General features: G+C 39.5%; 2 protein-coding genes and 1 pseudogene across 2 annotated transcripts; all 3 read right to left on the bottom strand.

Annotated features, from left to right (window-relative positions):
• Positions 1-4,754: 4,754 nt before the first annotated feature.
• Positions 4,755-5,678, bottom strand: LOC102774979 (olfactory receptor 2D3). Its single transcript, XM_006767127.1, has one exon. The coding sequence runs from the start codon at positions 5,676-5,678 to the stop codon at positions 4,755-4,757; it is 924 nt and encodes a 307-aa protein (XP_006767190.1).
• A 9,468-nt stretch (positions 5,679-15,146) lies between these two features.
• LOC102775550 lies at positions 15,147-15,785 on the bottom strand (annotated as a pseudogene).
• Positions 15,786-16,170: 385 nt separating this feature from the next.
• LOC102775264 (olfactory receptor 6) lies at positions 16,171-17,112 on the bottom strand. The gene has a single exon (XM_006767128.2). It carries the CDS (start codon positions 17,110-17,112, stop codon positions 16,171-16,173), a length of 942 nt encoding a protein of 313 aa, XP_006767191.2.
• Between the last annotated feature and the right edge of the window lie 3,169 nt (positions 17,113-20,281).

Raw genomic sequence — 20,281 nt, 5'->3', positions numbered from 1 at the left:
TGTTGTTCATGTCCTCCCCACTCCACTACATGCACCTGAACTCTATCACTCAGGCACGTGAGGCCACGTATTCGGATCACAGGCTCAAGCTTATAACTATAGCTGTTGGGTATAATTGTGCTGGGAGGTTCTCTGCCCTTCAAGCTGGGACTTGCACGTGGCAATGAGAGGACTGTGCCCTCTCAGTAGTCCAAGGCTTGAACCTGTCCAAAACACTGTGGCTGCGCTCCACAGCACACATTCTTAGGTTTGTCAAACCCCACTTGCAGGAAACTTCTAAATATATTTCTCCACTCAATAGCTCTCTTCCAAACTCCAGGTTTTTTCATTTATTCAAAATGACGTTTCTTGAGCTATAACAGTGGATGGCACTATCCTACAAGTGGTAATACAGAAGTCAACAAAGAAGTCGGTCTTTATTGCCATGGAATTATAGTCTAGTGGAGGAGTCAGACATTAAGCTAGTAATTACATAATTACTTTACATAAAAGCCATTCCATTGCCTAAAAAGCAGTATAACATTTTTAATGTGCTTAAGAATCATCTGCATCTTGTTACAAATTTAGGTTCCTGAGATCAACTGACCTATCCCATCTTATCTTGAGAAATACTTTCAACAAAGCCATCCAAGAATCATTTTGAGCCATGATGTGCAAAACTATGGTCTACATCATAAATGCTTTAATACAGCACAAAACAGGGCCCCATCCCTCCTTTTCTGAAAATTTTCTATCACTGTTCTATAAATTCATCAATCTTCAGCATTTTCAGGATTATGTGCTGGGCCAATTTGTTAGAATTCAATTCAAAGCATTTCTCAATTTAAACTCTGACTTACTTTTCAGCTTTATTTTTTTTAATTTTTAATCATTTTTTTATTTTTCAATTACAGTTAACATACATTATGTTACAGTTACTATACATTATATTAGTTTCAGGTGTACAACCCATTGATTAGACATTTATATGCCTTATGAAATGATCACCCCAATAAGCCTAGTGCCTACCTGGCACCATACATAGTAATTACAATATTATTGACTATATTCCCTATGCTGTACTTTACATCCCCATAACTATTCTGTAACTACCAAATTGGACTTCTTAATCCCTTCACCTTTTTTACCCATCCTCCTAATTCCCCTCCTCTCTGGCAAGTACCAAAATGTCTCTGTATCTATGAGTCTGTTTCTGTTCTGCTTGTTTGTTTATTGTTTTTTAGATTCCACATATGGCATTTGTGGAATGTCAGTCTTTCCCTGCCTGACATTTCACTCAGCATAAACCTTCTAAGTTTATCCATGTTGTTGCAGATAGCAAGATTTCATTCTTTTTTATGGCTAAGTCATATTCCATTGTATATATGTGCCACTTCTTTATCCATTCACCTATTGACACTTAGGTTGCTTCCATATCCTGGCTGTTGTAAATAATATTGCAATGAACATATGGATGCATATGTGCTTTCATTTTAGTGTTTTGGCTTTCTTTGGATAAATACTCAGTGGTGAAATTGCTGAGTCCTTTTTTGTGTCTTGTTATAACCTTTGTTTTAAAGTCTATTTTGTCTGGTATAAGTATTGCTACCCCAGTGTTTTTTGCTTGTTTCCATTTTCATGAAATGTTTTATTTCCATTTCTTTACTTTCAGTCTGTGTCTCTTTCAATCTGAAGGGAGTCTTGGAGACAGCATATGTAAATGTCTTGTTTTGTTATCCATTCAGCCACTGTATGTCTTTTGATCAGAAAATTTAATCCATTTGCATTTAAAGCAATTGTTAATAGATATGTATTTATTGCCATTTTATTTTATCATTTTTCTTGTTGTAATTAAAGAAGACCATTTAATATTTTTTGTAATACTAGTTTGATGATGATAAACCCCTTTAGCTTTTTCTTGTCTGGGAAACTCTTTATATGCCCTTCTATTCTAAATGATAACTTTGCTGGCTAGAGTAATCTTGGTTGGAGGTCCTTGTTTTTATCATTTATTTCTTGCCATTCCTTCTGGCCTGCAAAGTTTCTGTTGACAAATTAGCTGACAGTCTTATGGGAGCTCCCTTGTAGGTAACTAGCTGTTTTTCTCTTGCTGCTTTTAAAATTCTCCCTTTGTCTTTAACCTTTGGCATTATAATTATGATGTGTCTGGTGTAGGCCTCTTTGGGTTCATCTTGTTTGTGTCTCTGCACTTCCTGGACTTGTAAATCTATTTCCGTGACCAGGTTAGGGAAATGTTTGTCATTATTTTTTCAAATAGGTTTTCAATTCCTTGTTCTCTCTCTTCTCCTTCTGCTATCCCATGATGTGAATGTTGGTACATTTCATGCTGTAATAGAGGCTCCTTACATTATCCTCATTTTTTTTTTAATTCTTTTTTCTTTTAGTGTTCTAATTAATTGTTTTCTGCTACCTTATTTTCCAAATTGCTGATTTGATCCTCTGTTAATCTACTCTATTGTTGATTCACTGTAATGTATTCTTCATTCCATTTCTTTATTTCTTACTGTTTTTTTCTTGTTTTCTAGTTCTGTTTCTATGTTTTCTAGTCCTTTGTTGAAGTGTGTACTAAGTTCACCTACTCTTCCCCTAAGTTCATTGAGCATCCTTATAGCCAGTGTTTTGAACTCTGCATCTGGTGATTACTTGTCTCCATTTTATTTATTTTTTTCTAGAGTTTTGATCTGTTCTTTCATTTGGGACATGTTTTCTTTTTTGGCTCCTCAGTTTGGCAGCCTCCTTGTATTTGTTTCTATATATTAGGTAGAGCTGCTATGTCTCCCAGTCTTGGTAGAGTGGTGGCCTTATGTAGTAGGTGTCCTGTAGGGCTCAATCACTGGAGCTGGGTGTTCCAGGTGCACCCCACCCCCCACCAGTATGGGCTGCATGCATTCTCCTATAGTAGTTGAGCCCTAATTGTTGTTGGTACATCAATGGGATGGATTTTATCCCCAGGTCAATCAGCTGAGAGACAACTGTGAAGGATTTGCTGTACAGGGGCCAACCCCACAGAACAGGACTTACTTTAGCAGGGCTCTGGTGCCCACCATGTCTACCCCTTGAGTGTGTTGCTTGTGGAGGTGCTTCAGCAATAGGGGCACTGGCTTTGATACCTCCCAGGAGGTGCAGGCCAAGGTCATCCACCACTTGTGCCCTGCTTGGGGACACCCATCATGAGCTACACAGCAACTTCTACTTATGCGGGGCTTAGAGGTGCCAGGAGAGGCCAAACTGTGAACCACGGCCAGCTGCTACTAGTGCTGAGCCTGGAGCCACTTAGCAAGAAGTATGGGGTACATGAAGGCCAGATGCTGCTTGTTTGAGAGATTTTTAGGAAAGTCCAAAGCATGAGCTAAGACAGGCTGTTTGTATGGAAAAGCCACTGGAAACAGTTTGGATGGGCCTGCAAGTTGAGTGGGGTGGGATCTCAGTCCAAGGGCGGGACAAACTGTTTTAGCCAGGTTGATGGAGACTCAGATACGGCAACCAACTGTACCTTCAGAGTTGGTCTCAGCAAATGAACAATGGCTTCTACCAGCACTTCTCTCTGGGAGAAAGCCTCTCCCTCCAGCCTTTGCTCTCTGATGCCACACAATTCATTTCCTTTCTGTATGATCTTGGCATCTTTTGAGCTGCTGCCCCAGTGCTGGAGCTCAGAGTGCATGAGTCTGTGAGGGCTTTTAAATGGAACACCTGGGACTCTGGCAGCATTTTGTCTCACTCAGCCAAAATCTCTGCTGGTATTTGCAGCCAGAAGTTATGAAGACTTCTCGTGCAGGGGCTAGAAACCTAGGATGGAGGCCTGGTGTGGGGCTGGGACCATTTGCTTATCAGGGCGCATCTAGACCACTGATATAACCCTCCCAGTTCTTAGCTACTACACATGGGTATTTGACCAGCCAAGTCTGCAACTCTGCCCTTCCTACTAATCTTCACGTGACTGCTTCTTTATTTTTTAGTTATAAGACTTCATGCAGTTCTCAATGATGATTGTTTTGTACTTTAGTTGTAATTTAATTTTTATGTGGTTGTGGGAGGATGTGAGCACCACATTTACTTATGCTGCCATCTTGACTGGACCCTTTTCAGCTTGTATTTCATAATTTTCCTAATGTTATGCATACTCTTAAAACAATTATACCATATTTTATTCCTTAAATGTGTTCTCTTTTAAATTTCATAAATTATTAAATTTCTGAAATATAATACCATGTTAGAAATATAATACCATGAAGACTTTAATTCATGTTTCCAGTTTCTAGAAATATACCTGAGATATATAATAAGCATTCAAAATATGTTTAATGAGTTCATGCAAGAATGAAGGAAATGACTCCATTTGCCAGAAATGCATTATTGTATTTGTGATAGTTTTATTTATTTATTTGGTTCTTTGTTTTTATATATATATATAGTTGTATGTCTACTTGTTTTAATTTCCTTATTAGCTTAGATGGGCTTGGAGAGTAGTGACTTGTTTATCTGCATTTTATTTCTTTCCTTCCTTCCATCCTTCCTTCTTTACTTTCTTTTTACTTCCTTTCCTTCCTTCCTTTTTCCTTTTTATAATTCTTTCCTATGTCTATCAAGACACCTTGTTTTGAATAGGTAATTTGTTGAATTTATCTAAGAAGAGCTAGGAGAAGAAAGAAAAAAGGGGAGGGATGGAATGAAATGGGACAAGTTCACCACAAAATCACTTGTCTCTATTTTTCTAAAATTGTTATCAGAACCAGAGATCCCCACCTTCAAAAAGACTATTTTGCAGTCACTCTCCTGAGAGCCCCTTTGACATCCTTGTTCCTCAGACTGTAAATGATGGGGTTCAGCATGGGTGTCACTGCAGAATAGAAGACAGAGATCATTTTATCCCTTTCATTCATTATCTTGGAGTTTGGCCTCATGTAGGCAAATATTGCTGAGCCATAGAAGAGGACAACAACAATGAGATGGGAGCCACAGGTGGAGAAAGCCTTGAGCCTCCCCTCCCCAGACTGCATCTGGATCACAGTAGAAATAATATTCCAGTAGGAGACAAGGATCAGGGAGACAGGAGCTAAGAGGATGACCACACCCATTGCAAAGATGGCCATTTCTGTGCTGTAGGTATCTGCTGAAGCCAGCTTCAGGAGTGCAGGAGGTTCACAAAAAAAATGGTTAATGATATTGTTTCCTCGGTAGGGCAGACGCAATGTGAATGTGGTGTCCACCAGAGACACAAATGCTCCACTGGCCCAGGACCCTGTAGCCAGCTGGACACATACCCAATGTGTCATGATGGTGGAGTAGTGCAGGGGTTTGCAGACAGCCACATACCGGTCATAGGACATCACTGCCAGCAGAGCACACTCTGTACACCCAACCAGAAGTAAAACAGCTATTTGTGTTGAGCACCCAACAAAGGAAATGGTTTTCCTCTTTACCAGGAAGTGGACTAGCACCTGCGGGACAGTAGTAGTGGAAAAACAGAGATCAGCAAAAGACAGGTTTCTGAGGAAAAAATACATGGGCGTGTGGAGTCTGGAGTCCATGTGAATGAGCACAATGATGAGCAGGTTTCCCAGCACAGTCAGCAGGTAGATGATCAGAAAAAGGAAGAAGAGCAGGACTTGTGTCTGTGGATCCTGTGAAAGGCCCAGGAAGATAAATTCAGTCACATAGGTTTGGTTTTCTTCTCCCATGAATATTTATATTACTGTTTATAGGAAGCACCAAGAAAAGAAACATATCAGTTATTTTTTTAAAATCTGAGTAACTTAGATGTTTTATAAACAGTATGTAAAACTAGGCTATTGATCTTCATTCTTAACAGCTTCCATATGTCAGGAGACAGAGTTCTCTTTTTGCTCAGTAGTTCTGACAATTGAAAGATATTTTTGATTTTCTGTCTTCCTAAATTTTTTATTAGCACCAGAGGGGCATAAATGAGCCTGCATACGCTATAGGACCAAACCTTGGCTGGGCTACACATAGTCCTGAGAAGACTATATCGCGTTCACAGTGCATCCTTCCTTTAATGTAGTTTTGAGAATCAAACAAATTGATATTGCTTTAAGCCAGTTAGATTTTTATGCAGTAAACTGTCTGATAGCACTTATGAAGGCTGATTTTTTTTTCATCGTATTTACAAAATAATCCCAAAGAAACACTCTGAGCAAGGAATGGGAATTTAAAGGAAGATATAGTAGTCTGTAATCTCGGTCCTTAACCAAATTCTTCTGTCATTTGTTTTCAATGTGAAGAGGGTGCTGAGGAACATCAATAAAAACAGCTGCTTCATTGGCCAATGCATTTAGTAGCGTCTTTTAAATATGCCCTCATCTGTCCTTTACACTTGTATAAGACCCTTGGCAATAATAGTACTAAATATCATGTATTGGGCACTTTCCTGTTGCCAATAATTATTAATATTTATTTTACATTCTTTTTATTTTACATCCTCTTTAAGTTCATATGAAATAGTTATTATTATTCACAGTATACAGATGATAAAACAAAGACTCAGAGAAATTTTCAAACTGGTTCCACCCAGTGGTTCTCAACCCTGGCTGCACATTAGAATCACCTGGGAATCTTTTTAAAATCCTGATTTCTGGGTCGCATCCTCCGGAAATTCTGTTTCTTTGTTACTAATGTTGTGGCCTCACCCCATAACAAAGAAACAGAATTTCCGGAGGATGAGGCCCAGAAATCAGGATTTTAAACGATTCTCAGGTGATTCTAATGTGCAGCCAAGGTTGAGAACCACTGCTTCTAAGCCTTCCTCACTTGTTCTGTATCCTGCAATTCTTTTTCTTTCTTATTAAAAAACTGGTTGTAGAAGAGGTTAAACTTTCACCTAATTCTCTATGCTTATTCCCCACACTCACTCCTTGAAGACAAGCCCACAGACATTCTCAATTTTAAGGGTTTTCGAGCTAATCTGCTATGACAGAGCTCTCTGTAGGCACAAAAATAACAGTCACGCATATTTTAACAGATATTTTAAAACTTTTTTGAGGAGTCTTGCCCATGACAATAGAAAAAAGAAACAAATATTAAGAAAGGTGATAAAGATTATTTGAAGACGATCTGATTGTATATCTTTTTAAAAATTAAAAAGAGCCAATTTCAAGCCTTTGGCAACTGATAAGAAATATGATCTGGTGCAAGATGAAGTAATTGACAAATAAAAAATAAGATTTTTATTCAGTGGATACCACTGTAAACAAAATTAAAAAATAAAATAAATCTGAGAAAATATTTAACAGAAAAAATTTTTATTACTAACATATAAAGACCACTTAAAATCAATAATGAAAGACATAGAACACATTCCAAAAAATGGGCAAAGGATTTAATTATCCAATTCACACAAAAATAAGTAAAACTGAATAATAAACATGAAACAAAAACATGCATATGAAAACAACAAATGAGATTTATTTGCCTTTTAGGTAAAACTTAAAATGCTGTTCCACCCAAGTTTGACGACAGGTTAGTAAGTGAAAAGCTAACCATCAGACTCTATGTGTGATTTGTTACTTTAATCTTTTACATGGAGTGTGAATGGGTGTGTATTAATGTGTACCTGTGTATTTGGAGTGTGTGTGTATTTCCAGAGACATTTCTCCTGCAGTGAGAGTCCACTGAGCATGGACTGCCTCATTTGTAACGAGAGAGCATACATAGCTCACTGACTGGAACTCTGCAGCTAAACTGAAGGGCTTGGAACCTTCTAATTAATGGGTTACCAACAGCAAATTACTTAGCTTTTCTGTGGCTAGCGTTCCTCATCTGTAAAATGGTGGCATAAGTAATACATATCCTGTAGTGTTTATCTAGAGATTAAATAAAATGTAAACCACTTAAAGAATTTAGGACAGTAAAGGCTAGCTCATAATATTATATAATATTTCATATAATAATGAGATCATGATCTAGAAGTAACTGCAAGATTGGGAAAATAGTTGTTACAGACAAAGCATGGTAACACATGGCTGCTGTGTTTGACTGAGGAAAATGCTTATTCTCACTATTTTTAACCTTTGCATTCTTTTGCTCTTTGTTCATTCTTGGGTACTAGCCCTGTGTTGCTAGCAAAATTCAATGTGAAGACCAAATATCATAGGGAATACAGTGTCTTTTAAATATGGGATTAAATATTTGTCTCCCTGGACTGAATTGCTTCTTCAGGTAATATATCGTATATCACTTATCTGTATTATCTGTATAGCAATATACATAGAAGGGGTTTCAAAGTGAGTTGAATAAATAGACTCATGCCAACACTTCACACCAACACATTCACTCTCTCAAGGGAAATATAAGTGAGAAAAGGGTACTATGTTGGCTATTGAGATATGAATTCTGATCTGAGGTTGGAAGGATCTTGGTTTAGAAAACCCCAGGATTGAGACTCTGTTTGTAGGTGCTCTCACTCCTGAGAGCATGCTCATACCTTTCCCCTCCCTTCTCCTTCCCCTTCCACCTCCCTGCCCCAGACACCTTACCATTAGCTTCCTCATTCCCAAGCTCCAAGGGCCCTTCCTTTACTTCATAGCTTGTTTCCTAAGCCCATTTCTTCTGGGAATTACTTTTTCTACCTCTGTGATTTACCAAATAAGTGATCTCTTACAAACAAACAAACAAACAAAAAATCTCAGGATTGATCACCATGTTAAAGAGAGTGAATGATCTGACTATCAGTGGCATCCAAATGAAGAAGGGTGAGTTCAGTGTGACGGGGGACAGACACCAGGATCTGGGTATGCCTGCACACACAGGTTAGCATGCTCTCACGGCCTTGTGTGGCCATCCAGGGATGTCTGACCGCAAGAAGATCCTGTCTGTGAACCCTGGGGTAGAAAGTTCAGGTTTTATCCATCCTGCCTGTTCTCCCTGTCCAAACCCAAGTGACTAAAAGGAATGAGGAAGAAATCCCTGGATGGAGAGCATTGAGACAGCAAGAGGCAGAAGAGAATCTGGCAGGTTAGTTTTTAGTGCAAAAGAAGTGGCAGTAGGTGTCCACAGTCCTTGCAGGCACTCTCCTATCCCTGATCAATAGCTCAGTCCTCCCCAGAGGAGCTGTGGAACAGGATTCATGAGGCTGTTACTCAGAAGCAGCAAAAAAGAACACATATTCTCTGCAGAAAACAAATGGAAAAGAGAGGGGCAGGAAAATGTAAGACAGAGCCTACTCCAAATGAGCAGAATCAAGATTTCAGACTCTCTCAAAAGATTAATTCCCGCCAAACCGGTTTGGCTCAGTGGATGGAGCATCGGCCTGCGGACTGAAAGGTCCCGGGTTCAATTCCGGTCAAGGGCATGTACCTTGGTTGCGGGCACATCCCCAATAGGAGGTGTGCAGGAGGCAGCTGGTCGATGTTTCTCTCTCATCGATGTTTCTAACTCTCTATCCCTCTCCCTTCCTCTCAGTAAAAAATCAATAAAATATATTTTAAAAAAAGATTAATTCCCCCTAATCATCTACCCACTCACCTGGCAGACTGGCAGGAGACAAACACAGGACAATGGGGTCAGTGATGAAGAGGTAAGTTAATGGATGAAGGAAGGTGTGGTTTCTGCAGCTTGCTTATTCATATCCCAATAGGCAGACTCTACTGCTGTTTACCAAATATACTGACATCATCTGGGCTGAGTCTTATTCTATCCCAAGCCAAGGAGCACCATTTTATTAAAATCCCCAAGGAACCAGGCTGGAGGATTTTCTTAGAAAGAAGTCTTTAAACCTGAGGTCCTAAGAGCCATTGTTAACAGGGCATCCCCTGGAGCAATCAGTGCTATTAACTTTTTCTTAATCTTTCTACAATGAAAGATACCATGGGGCCTTTTTTTTTTCTATCACAAACTAAAATACCTGAATGTTATCTGATGCTACTATCTCTCAAATCATTCTAAGGACTTCTGGAGTCTCTAAGTACTTTGTCAGAATTTTTTAAAATAATATTTCAATAATGATGCTAACACAAAAGGCAGCTGACATCAGTATATTCTGCACCGTCTGGATGAAGCCAGGGGATTTCAAAACTCTTGTCTGCAATTGTTCTCAAAATGCTTTAATTACTAATGGGGAAAATTCTTGATTTTCCCACCAAACTCCCCCCTTTTTGAGTCTTTCCCATTATCCACAGAATTACTCAGGTCAAAGACATAGCAGGAATATTTCATTTCTCTCTGTTTTCATCTTGTACATGCTATCTACCCACGTGTCTTACCATCTTCTCTGCTTCCCACTTCTACACCCAGGTTAGATGGTCATCTCTCCCCTGGGCTACTTCCCAGTCCTTCTGATTGCTTTCCTTGCTTCCATGCTTTTTTACCTACTATCCATTCTCCACACAATGACTCAAAGTGACTTTTTTAAAGTATAATATCAGAATGGCTTTCTATTGAACATAAAATAGAACCAATCACCTCTTTGTGATTTCCAAGGCTACAGCCTTAGGTTGAACTGTATCATCCAAAAATATATGTCCACTTGGAACCTCAGAATGTGACCTTATTTGGAATAAAGGTCTGTGAAGACGTAATTAAGGGAAATCTCAAGACAAGATCATCCTGGAAGAGGGTGGACCCTAAACCCAGTGACAGATGTCCTTTTAAGATGAGGGGAAGACACAGTAACAGAGGAGAGGAAAGAAGGCACTGTGAAGAAAGAGGTGGAGATTGGACTTGTGCTGCCATAAGCCAAGGAATACAAGAACTGGAAGGTACAAGGAAGGCTGAGAGCACAGTGTACAGACACCTTGATGTTAGACTTTTGGCCTCTAGAACTATGAATTTCTGTTGTTTTGAGCCACAGAGTTTGTGATAATTTATTATGGCAGCCCTAGGAAATGGATGCAAAGATCCCACTTTGGTCTTTGGCTGTTTCTGTAATCACATTCATTGCCACTCTCCCAGTCACTCATCAGCTTCCAATCATTCTGACTTTTCTCTGTCCTGATCTCAAAAAGCTCATTCTGATCCAAGCCATTTAGACTCTGTTCTGTCTGCCTGGACCCTCTTCCCCCAAATCTCTCCTTGGTTGGTTCTTTCTTTTCAACTTTCTTATCACAGCACAAACATTAATTTCTCCTTTAATTGAAATGTCAACTTCTCAGAAAGGCCTTTCCTGGCCACCTGCTTAAAATGGCAACCCACCCTTCCTTGCTTTTATTTTTCTCATAGCACTTATTACTATCAGATATATTATGTGATTTATTTTCACCTTCTTCTAAAATGTAAGTCTATGGGGATAGGAACTTTGAACTTCTTTCATTGCAATATATATTCAGCATCTAGAAAAGTTCTCAGTAAATATTTAGTTAATAAATGAACTCAAATTGTGCTATTGAAATCAATGTCCTATGAGTAGATCTAATACAAAGTAAGAGTATTAAAACCTGTGGCATAAAAAAAGAAAACTTATTTCCTTTGAAAACTGAAAACTATTTGCTTTAGAAAACAAGGTAGTTCCCAGAATGTGGTGACTTTAGTAGCTTGTTAGTTTCTCTATTAATGTAATTGATCTAGCCTCTGCTGCATAGTCATTAATATAGTGTGGCATCCAGTCAGAGACTGGTGTTTTCATTTACAAATATCTGTCAGTATCTGTGTTTTCTTACTCTGTTGACTCCACCATTTTCCTGTTGAGGTCAGTTATATTGTTTTTATATAAATAAAAGGTCATTCCAGTTATGTGATATGACTTCCCTGTTACTTAATGGCCAGCAAAGAGGAAGTAGAAAGGTGAGCTTTTGTTTGAATGGTCATGATGAGACAGGATAGTTAAATGTTAGGAAATTTTTTGCCTAGTGGAAAAGGGGAAAACAGATAGTTAGACAAATAGGGCCAAACAATTCAAGCAATTTACAGTCAGCTAGTGAATCACAAGACCTTATCTTCCCTAACCAAGGATACCAGAGAGCAAATGGTTTACACCTCTCCTCCTTAAATGACCCTAGTCAGGGAGATAGATAACAGAGACCCAATTAGTGTCATTAGTGCCAGCCAAACTGAAGGATGGATGAAATCAGAGAGATAAGTAACAACAACAAGAGAATTGGAACAAAACAAATCCAAGGTAGAGGCAAAGCTTTCCAGAAAATGACCTTTGTTCCTTTATGTGCTAATTTTGGTACATCAACATATTAAAAAACACACCTGGAAAGCTGATGGATATTCTGCTGAAACCCTCCCCTGAGATCTCCTTTAGCCTTTCCACCTGCAAAGGAAATTTAAAAAAAAAAAAGCTTCAAGACAAAAACAAAACAAACAAACAAACAAAAACCAGCACAGCCACCTCAGGAGAAAGCTCACCTGTGAACTTTGTCCTACACTCTAAGTGTCCCCAAGAGACTTGCAACCAGGGGAGCCATAGGCCTCAGCAACTTGTTCCTGGCTAACCTCCTGATCCTGTATCCAAGGCCCCTTTTCCCTGACTTTTCAATGAGTTAACCACAGCCCCACCCTGGCTCACTCCTGTCACTCTGATTTTTACTTCTCAGTGAGCTAACCACAGCCCTGCCTTAGCTCACTTAATATTTGTAGAAAGCCAAAGCAGCCCCCCCCTACGTTCTCTCCTGTTGCTTTTTCCATCCTTAGCCCTTCCTTGTTTTACTGTCCCCGGCTTTAATAAATGTCTATTCAAAATCACTTGGACGGCTGTAGTGAAATCTTTCCTGCACGAAGAACCCACACACTTTAGGCCTGCCCCTTTCTGGTGACAATGAGGCAGCAGCATGTCTAAAAGAAGTTGCTGTTATTTATAATATAGCTTCTCAAAGAAGCTTTAGTGCACGACCAGTTTTTTTTCTTGTATAGATGCATACTAGTCCACATAATCTGAAAACAATACACATCACATGTACATAGTGAATCTAGTTTTTCCCACAGTTATTCTCCTATGCAAACTCATTCTATACATGATGCATGCAATTTGGCAAGGATATGATCATAGAATTAATAGCTTTAGCTCCTCAGAACAGGCCATAGACATTGAAGCTGCAGCAGCCAGAAGTCAACATGGCAATCCTGACTTTCCTCGGGGCCTTCTCATTTTCTCTGACTCATGCCTTTACCCACAATCTGTTTGCAGAAGCCTTAAGAGAAGGTCATGAAGTAAGAGTAGAATTTCAAGTTGAGATGGTTCCCAGGAAAAAATAAATTGCTCCCATACTCTTTTCACCTTGGGGAAGGAGGGTTTGGCTATGGTAAACATCACTATCTTTATATGACAGAATCCCTACAAAAACCTCCATGGCAGATGAGGTGAGACAAGTCAGGGGATATATGTAATGAATCACAAAATAATGGAATATGTTTGTGTCATTGGACTTCTGCTAGGAAAAATGAAGAATGGGCAGAAATGGGCAAGACAGTGATGGTCCCAGTTATGCTTTTCATGCTTACAGGCCCTGCAACCAGGAATTGGAATTGGTAGTATTTCTAAACACCAATAAAATATTGGGTTAGTTTCACTTAATACCTGGAGTTCAACTTTTAGTTGAGGGTTGGGGAGGAGCAGTATATATGCTGAATGTTGGTGAAAAGCTACAGGTAGGTCACTGGTGGTGCTTCTACTGTAACAAAGGGTTATATCGGTAATTAGAAAAGAACTAAGGGGCCATTTCACCCCACAGAATAATACCCAACTTCTGGGGTTACTTCTCATATGTCAGCCATTCTCTTTCACTTCCCCCCAAAGAGAACTTAATGGGTACTGGCAAAAGCAAGCCTGCAGAAGAGGGGAGAACATTTCTGAGGGGAAACAGCTGTGTCACAGGAGTTTCTGACCTGAAAGTTCTGATGTAGGCAGGTTGTTTCTCATTCTAGTTTCCTCAAACCTGCAATTGTCCTTGGAGGGAAGCAGTGTGTGATATATGAAAGATGTTTGCTGGAATCCCACACATTATTGTCTATGCCAACAGCTCCCCCATGTGTGCCTGAATTGGCAACAGCAGTATTTTGTGACTCTACAGAATAAAAAATAAGATTCCATATCAGAGCTTCAAGGTATCATTGATATTTTCTCACAGGAAATGAAGCATCCAGCATATTGACATCAGTTAGAATTCCAAGATCTGTGGATGGCTAGAGATATTGACATAGGATGAATTTGATAAGCAGATGTGGAGTTTAGAACTCAAAGGTAATGTCTCTGGGTGAAAATTGATTAGTGAATATATAACATAATGTAAATGAAGAATGTTAAATATTTTTTAAAATATTTATATAATATTTAAATATAAATTATATCAAAAAACTTTTTTTTTGAGGCAGGCAAGCTACAACTATAGAGAAGAAGCTTGAGAAAAGTACAGTAATCAAACTTAAAAACATCTTAGATGTACCAGGGTACATCATGACCCCTATCGATGTATCACCTTAGAAATAGTTCAGAGAGAAAGTTGTTAAAGATGTCAACTTTGGAAAGTCTTCATCTCCACAATTCTCTATCAATGTAAATATCACTAGAGGCCTGGTACATGAAATTTGTGCACTCGCAGGGAGGGGTTGGGGGGACCGTGGGGGGGGGGGCTCAGCCTGGATTGCGAGAGGGCACAGGCCAGGCCAAGGGACCCCACTGGTGCATGATTGGGGCTGGGAAGGGACATGGGAGGTTGGACAGCCGGGTAGGGACCACGGGAGGGCTCCAGGGAGTGTCTGGTCCATCTCACTCAGTCCCAATTGGCCAGGCCCCAGCAGCAAGCTAACCTACCGGTGGGAGTGTCTGCCCCCTGGTGGTCAGTGCACATCATGGTGACTGGTCAACTGTCTGCCCCCTGTTGGTCAGTGCACTTCATAGCAAGCAGTTGAACGGCCTTAACATATCATTGACATATTACACTTTGGTTGAACGGCTGACAGGACAACTGGACACTTAGCATATTAGGCTTTATGTTATAGGATTGTCTCTGAGAGGCTCTATCTTCCAACTAGTTTTTTTTTAATATATTTTATTGATTTTTTACAGAGAGGAAGGGAGAGGGATAGAGAGTTAGAAACATCGATGAGAGAGAAACATCGATCAGCTGCCTCCTGCACACTCCCCACTGGGGATGAGCCTGCAACCAAGGTACATGCCCTTGGCCGGAATTGAACCTGGGGCCCTTGAGTCCGCAGGCTGATGCTCTATCCACTGAGCCAAACCGGTTAGGGCCCAACTAGTTTTTTAAATGCTTGTTCCTGTCCCTCAGGCTGTAAATAAATGGATCCATAATGGATGTTATGACTGAATAAAACATGGCAATAAAACATGGAGGGATGCAGACCACTGTGTCCCTCCATTCATTTTCTTGGAATTTGGATGCATGTAGGTAAATGTGGTCAAGCTATAGGAAAAGTAAACAAGGAAATGAGAGCCACAGGTAGAAAGGCCTTGAGCCTTCCCTCACCTGACTGTATCCGAATCACAGCGGAGATAATATTCTGGTAGAAGATAAGGATAAGGGAGAAGGGACCTAGAAGGATCATAACACCCATTGCAAAGAGGGCCATCTCAGGTTAGTAGGTTTCTACTGAAGCCAACTTCAAGACTGCAGGAGGTTCACAAAAATAATGATTAATTACATTCTGTTCCCAGTATGTGAGACATAAAGTAAATGCTGTGTCTACTAGAGACACAAATGAGCCACTGGCCTAAAATCTTATGACCAGCTGGAGAAAAACCCTCTGGCTCATGAGAGTGGAATAGTGAAGGGGCCTATATTTCAAAAAAGTAATTAAAATGAGATATCAGAAAAGTCAATTGATTATAAAAGGAACCAGTCCCCTAACCCTCTTGGAAGCAATAAACAGGTCATAGCCATAAAATTAAGTATGTGTTCCCCAACTCAGACAGAGAAGACTCTTAAAACAAAATAAATAAAAATGGAAAAATATTACAAATAGGATTCTAAAATCTAGTTAGATAATACCTGATTACTTCTTAATAAAATCTCATAAAGATAAATTATTTTACAAATTTTACTAATACATATATATCTTGGAGTTCTGATTATTTTACTCACTGTGTTATAAAAGAACGCACTAATTAAGGCCTGACAGAAAAGAGGATTTCCCTAAATTATTGTACTATATCACTATTTTTGTAATTGCCGACTTTCACCAAATGAAGGTGTTTTTTGAGATTAAGTCAAACAGTGAAAAGAGAAAGAATGTCTGAGTCTCTTCAGCAAAGAGAATCTCTCAAGAAAAGGCCTTGACCATATTTGCCATGGTTTTTCTGATGGCATCTTTGACCTCCTTGTTCCTCAGGCAGTAGATGATAGGGTTGAGCATGGGAGTGAAGACTGTATATATGGCTGAAATCAATTTGTTAGAATTGAATGAAGCAATGGCCCGAGGTCTAACATACATGAAGATCACAGCTGTGTAGAAGATGACCACCACTGTAAGGTGAGAGGCACTGGTGGAGAAGGCCTTTCGCTGTCCATTGGCTGAGGGAATGTGCAGGATGGTAGATACAATGAAGGCATAAGAAATGACAGTGGCTGAGAGAGGAAACACAAGGATGACTATAGCTAGCACAAAGTCTACCATCTCAGCCATAGAAAAGTTCACACAGGCCAGATTGAGGATGGGGGACACATCACAGAAAAAATGGTTTAAGATATTATTATCACAAAAGGCAACTTGGGAGATGAAATATACCTTTACCATGGAAATGGTGAAGCCACTCACCCAGGAACTCATGATTAGTTGAACACAAAATCCTGTGGTCATCAGGACTGGATATTGAAGAGGCCAACGTATAGCCACAAAACGGTCATAGGCCATGGCAGCCAGCAGCACACATTCAGTAGAGGCAAGTGAGATGAAGAAATAGAGCTGGGTCATGCATCCCAAGAAGGATATGGTATTGGGACAAAGTAGGAATCCAGCCAGCATCTTGGGGACTGTGACAGATATATACCAGGTCTCCAGAAAGGACATGGTACCCAGAAAATAGTACATGGGCTTGTGCAGAGACCCAGTGACCCACACAGTGATGATGATGATGAAATTCTCCAACAGCACAAACAAGTAGGTGATGAGGAAGAGGAGGAAGAGCAGAACTTGAACCCAAAGGGAAGTAGGGAAACCCAGCAGGATGAACTCACTAATATAAGTGATGTTTTTCTTCCACATGGTCATGACACCAAAAGACAAAGTAGTCAGTTATAGTAGCACCAAGTTGAAGAGTGAGATCAACATTAGCAGAAAGGAGTCCTTAGGCTACAGGTCTTTTATTACTAAACTTAACCCTAGTGCCATAATCTGGTCCTCTGGTATGGCTCCAGGGTCACAAGAGGCCACAAGATCTCTCCGAAAATCAGCTGTCAGAACAGGAACTGAAAACAAACCCACCACAGACACAAAGTTAAAAATGACTGTGTTGTGCACCTGAAACTAATATATTTTACTAGAAGCCTGTGTCCCTTAGCTTAGCCTGCACCCTCTCCAATCTGGGACCCCTCGAGGGGTGTCCAACTGCCGGTTTAGGGCCAATCTCAATCCGGGACCAGTGGCTCCTAACTGCTCGCCTGCCTGCCTGCCTGATTGCACCTAATCACCTCTGCCTGCCAGGCTGATTGCCCCTAACCACTTCTGACTGCTGGCCTGATTGCCCCTAACCACTTCTGACTGCTGGCCTGATCGCCCCCTAACCACTCACCTGCCATCCTAATTGCCCCTAACTGCCTTCCCCTGCTGGCATGATCACCCCTAACTGCCCTCCCCTGCTGGCCTGATCACCCCTACCTGGTCTCCCCTGATAGCCTGATCGCCCCTAACTGCCTCTGCCTGGGCCCCCACCACTGTGGCTTTGTCCAGAAGGACATCCAGAAGACATCTGGTTAATTAACATATTTCCTTTTATTATTATAGATGTCACTTGTAATTGAAAAATAAATTTTAAAAAAGAATCTCAAAACAGAATCATGATGTCAGATTCAGGGTTCAGGCCTTCAGATCTAGGTCAGAAAGGGGTCTTCAGTCGAACTAGCAGTAAATACTTTCCTTACCAGCATATGCCAAGATTTCAGAGGCAGCTATACGGCAGGAGATTGTGTTGACTGAAATAAATGTCAAGGATGGTCCAGGAAGCAAGGCAGGGAAACAGGGGAGTTCAAAATCTGGAGAAAATAAAAACAACATTAATTGGAAGAGACCCTTCTGGCCAGGAGAATTGCCGACTTTGGCCTACTCCTCCACTGTGTTGTAAGCCTTTTGAAGTCTTTGGAAGAATATGGCAAAGGTGGTTAACAATTCTCTGCATATTTTCAGGGCCACAGCTTAAAAAATTGAATAAAGGAATGTCTGCCCTTTTAGAATAATTAAACATATTTTAACTTTTTAGGTGGCTCCTAATAATGCTAATAATATATTTATACATAAGTATCTATAACTAATATATATATTATAGATACACATACTATCTAATATACACACACACACAGGGTAGGGCAGAGTAGGTTTATAGTTATGAGTACATAAAACAGAACTTATTCTTGTATTATTTATTAATATTTTATTATTTTCCATACGAACAATTGTATACCCACTTTTGCCCCACCATGTATATATACTACATATACATATAGAAGTTCTTATTTTAGCCTAAGTTAATTTGTGCATTCATCTATATCCTCTTCAAAGATATTCTACTGCAAAAAAATACATGTTATTTGATTATTTCTACCTACTCCTTGACTTTGAAACTCTTCCTTATTATGGACACTGCATAAAGATAAGTTACATTTAGGAATCTAAGGGTCCTGGGCTTCCCAGGGCACAATATGAACCTAAGGAGAGAATTGAAATTAAAAGAAACTTTCTTCACAAGTGGGGATAGAAGAAAGAGAAAAGTAGGGATAAACGTTAGCTTGAGATTATAAATAAAATTAATCTAAAAAAGAGAAACATTCTTTTCAAGGAGACCAAGACAGATGACCTGGAAAAGAAAATTCAGAATCTGGTAATTGTGAAGAAAAATAAGAAGTGGACTTTCCTCAATGTTTAGTTATTTCTGATTTATACATACATTATGGCCTAAAATCCCAGATCTACAATATAGTAGTTGGTTGTATATGCTGGAAAAAATAGCCACAGTGATATAGAATTCAAAGTTGACTTATTTCTCTACTAAATAGAATTATCCTTTAATTAATTTTAACATCTCTCTTAGGTCATTTTTGCCCAAAAGGTATATGGAAGCACATAGCCTAAATATGAACCATTACAGAACAAGTTTGTGAAGGAATCTTTACATAAGAACGTACTATCTGCTTAACATCTTATTTCTCAGGAAATTCCTCTATCAGAAATCCCATCTCTTTCTGTATATTAAACTCATTCTTTTCATAAATATTCAATGAGCACTTACTATGTGACAGACACTATTCTAGAATCTTGAAATAGCTCACTGAATAAAGCAGACAAAAACAGTCCAAAAGTCCCAATCTTAAGACATTGCGTCCCAATGGAGAGATACGAGTAAATACAATCCTTCTCAAGACTTTGAAGAAATACAATAAAGATATAGATGTAGGAACTGGTGAGTTCTTTGGAGAAAATAGAATAAGTTAAAGAAAATGAGGGCATGGAGTAGTGGCTGGTTCATATTTTAAATAGCTGATAGGGATAAACCTCATTGAGCACAGTCATGAAGAAGGCATTAGCCATCTGGTTCTTGAGTGGAAGAGCTTTCCAGACAAAGGGAATAGGTAGTTCAAAGACCCTAAGTTGAGGCACAGCATGAGGAACAGCATTTTCAGTCTGGTTGGAGCAGGGTAAGTGGAAGAGAGAAATGAACCCAGAGAAGGAAGCGGTGGGGGAGAGGATGGTGAGCAGATCACCATGTCCTTTTAAAGCAGCTGTATTCATGTTGGCTTTTTAAGAATTCCCCCTAGCAGATTCTTGTGAGTCATTTTCTATAACTTCCAAAGATGGTCAATCAATTTATCACTTTTCCTGAAAATATTCTTTTACTTTGTATCTGCTTTAGAACACTGTACAATCTATCAACCACTTTCTTTCCTTACCTTTGCTTACTTTCTACTGCTGCTACCTTTCTGATAATACCCAGGTCTTTCTCATCTTTAAAATGTTAGTTTTACTAACACCATTTCCCCTAAGAACAGGAACAAGACAGGGATGCCCCCTCTCACCACTCCTGTTCAACATAGTACTGGAAGTGTTAGCCATTGCAATTAGGCAAGAAGAAGAAATAAAAGGCATCCAAATTGGAAAAGAGGAAGTAAAACTGTCTTTATTTGCAGATGACATGATATTATACATACAAAACCCTAGAGACTCC

Source organism: Myotis davidii, unplaced genomic scaffold (assembly GCF_000327345.1).
Source record: "Myotis davidii unplaced genomic scaffold, ASM32734v1 scaffold4642, whole genome shotgun sequence".
Taxonomy (NCBI): domain Eukaryota; kingdom Metazoa; phylum Chordata; class Mammalia; order Chiroptera; family Vespertilionidae; genus Myotis; species Myotis davidii.
Note: the sequence above shows the minus strand (reverse complement) of the source record. Positions and strands in the feature narration are given on the sequence as shown.

Bases quoted from the DNA above. Each gene is read 5' to 3' on its own strand.
- LOC102775264 (XM_006767128.2), bottom strand. From the start codon at position 17,112: ATGTGGAAGAAAAACATCACTTATATTAGTGAGTTCATCCTGCTGGGT.
- LOC102774979 (XM_006767127.1), bottom strand. From the start codon at position 5,678: ATGGGAGAAGAAAACCAAACCTATGTGACTGAATTTATCTTCCTGGGC.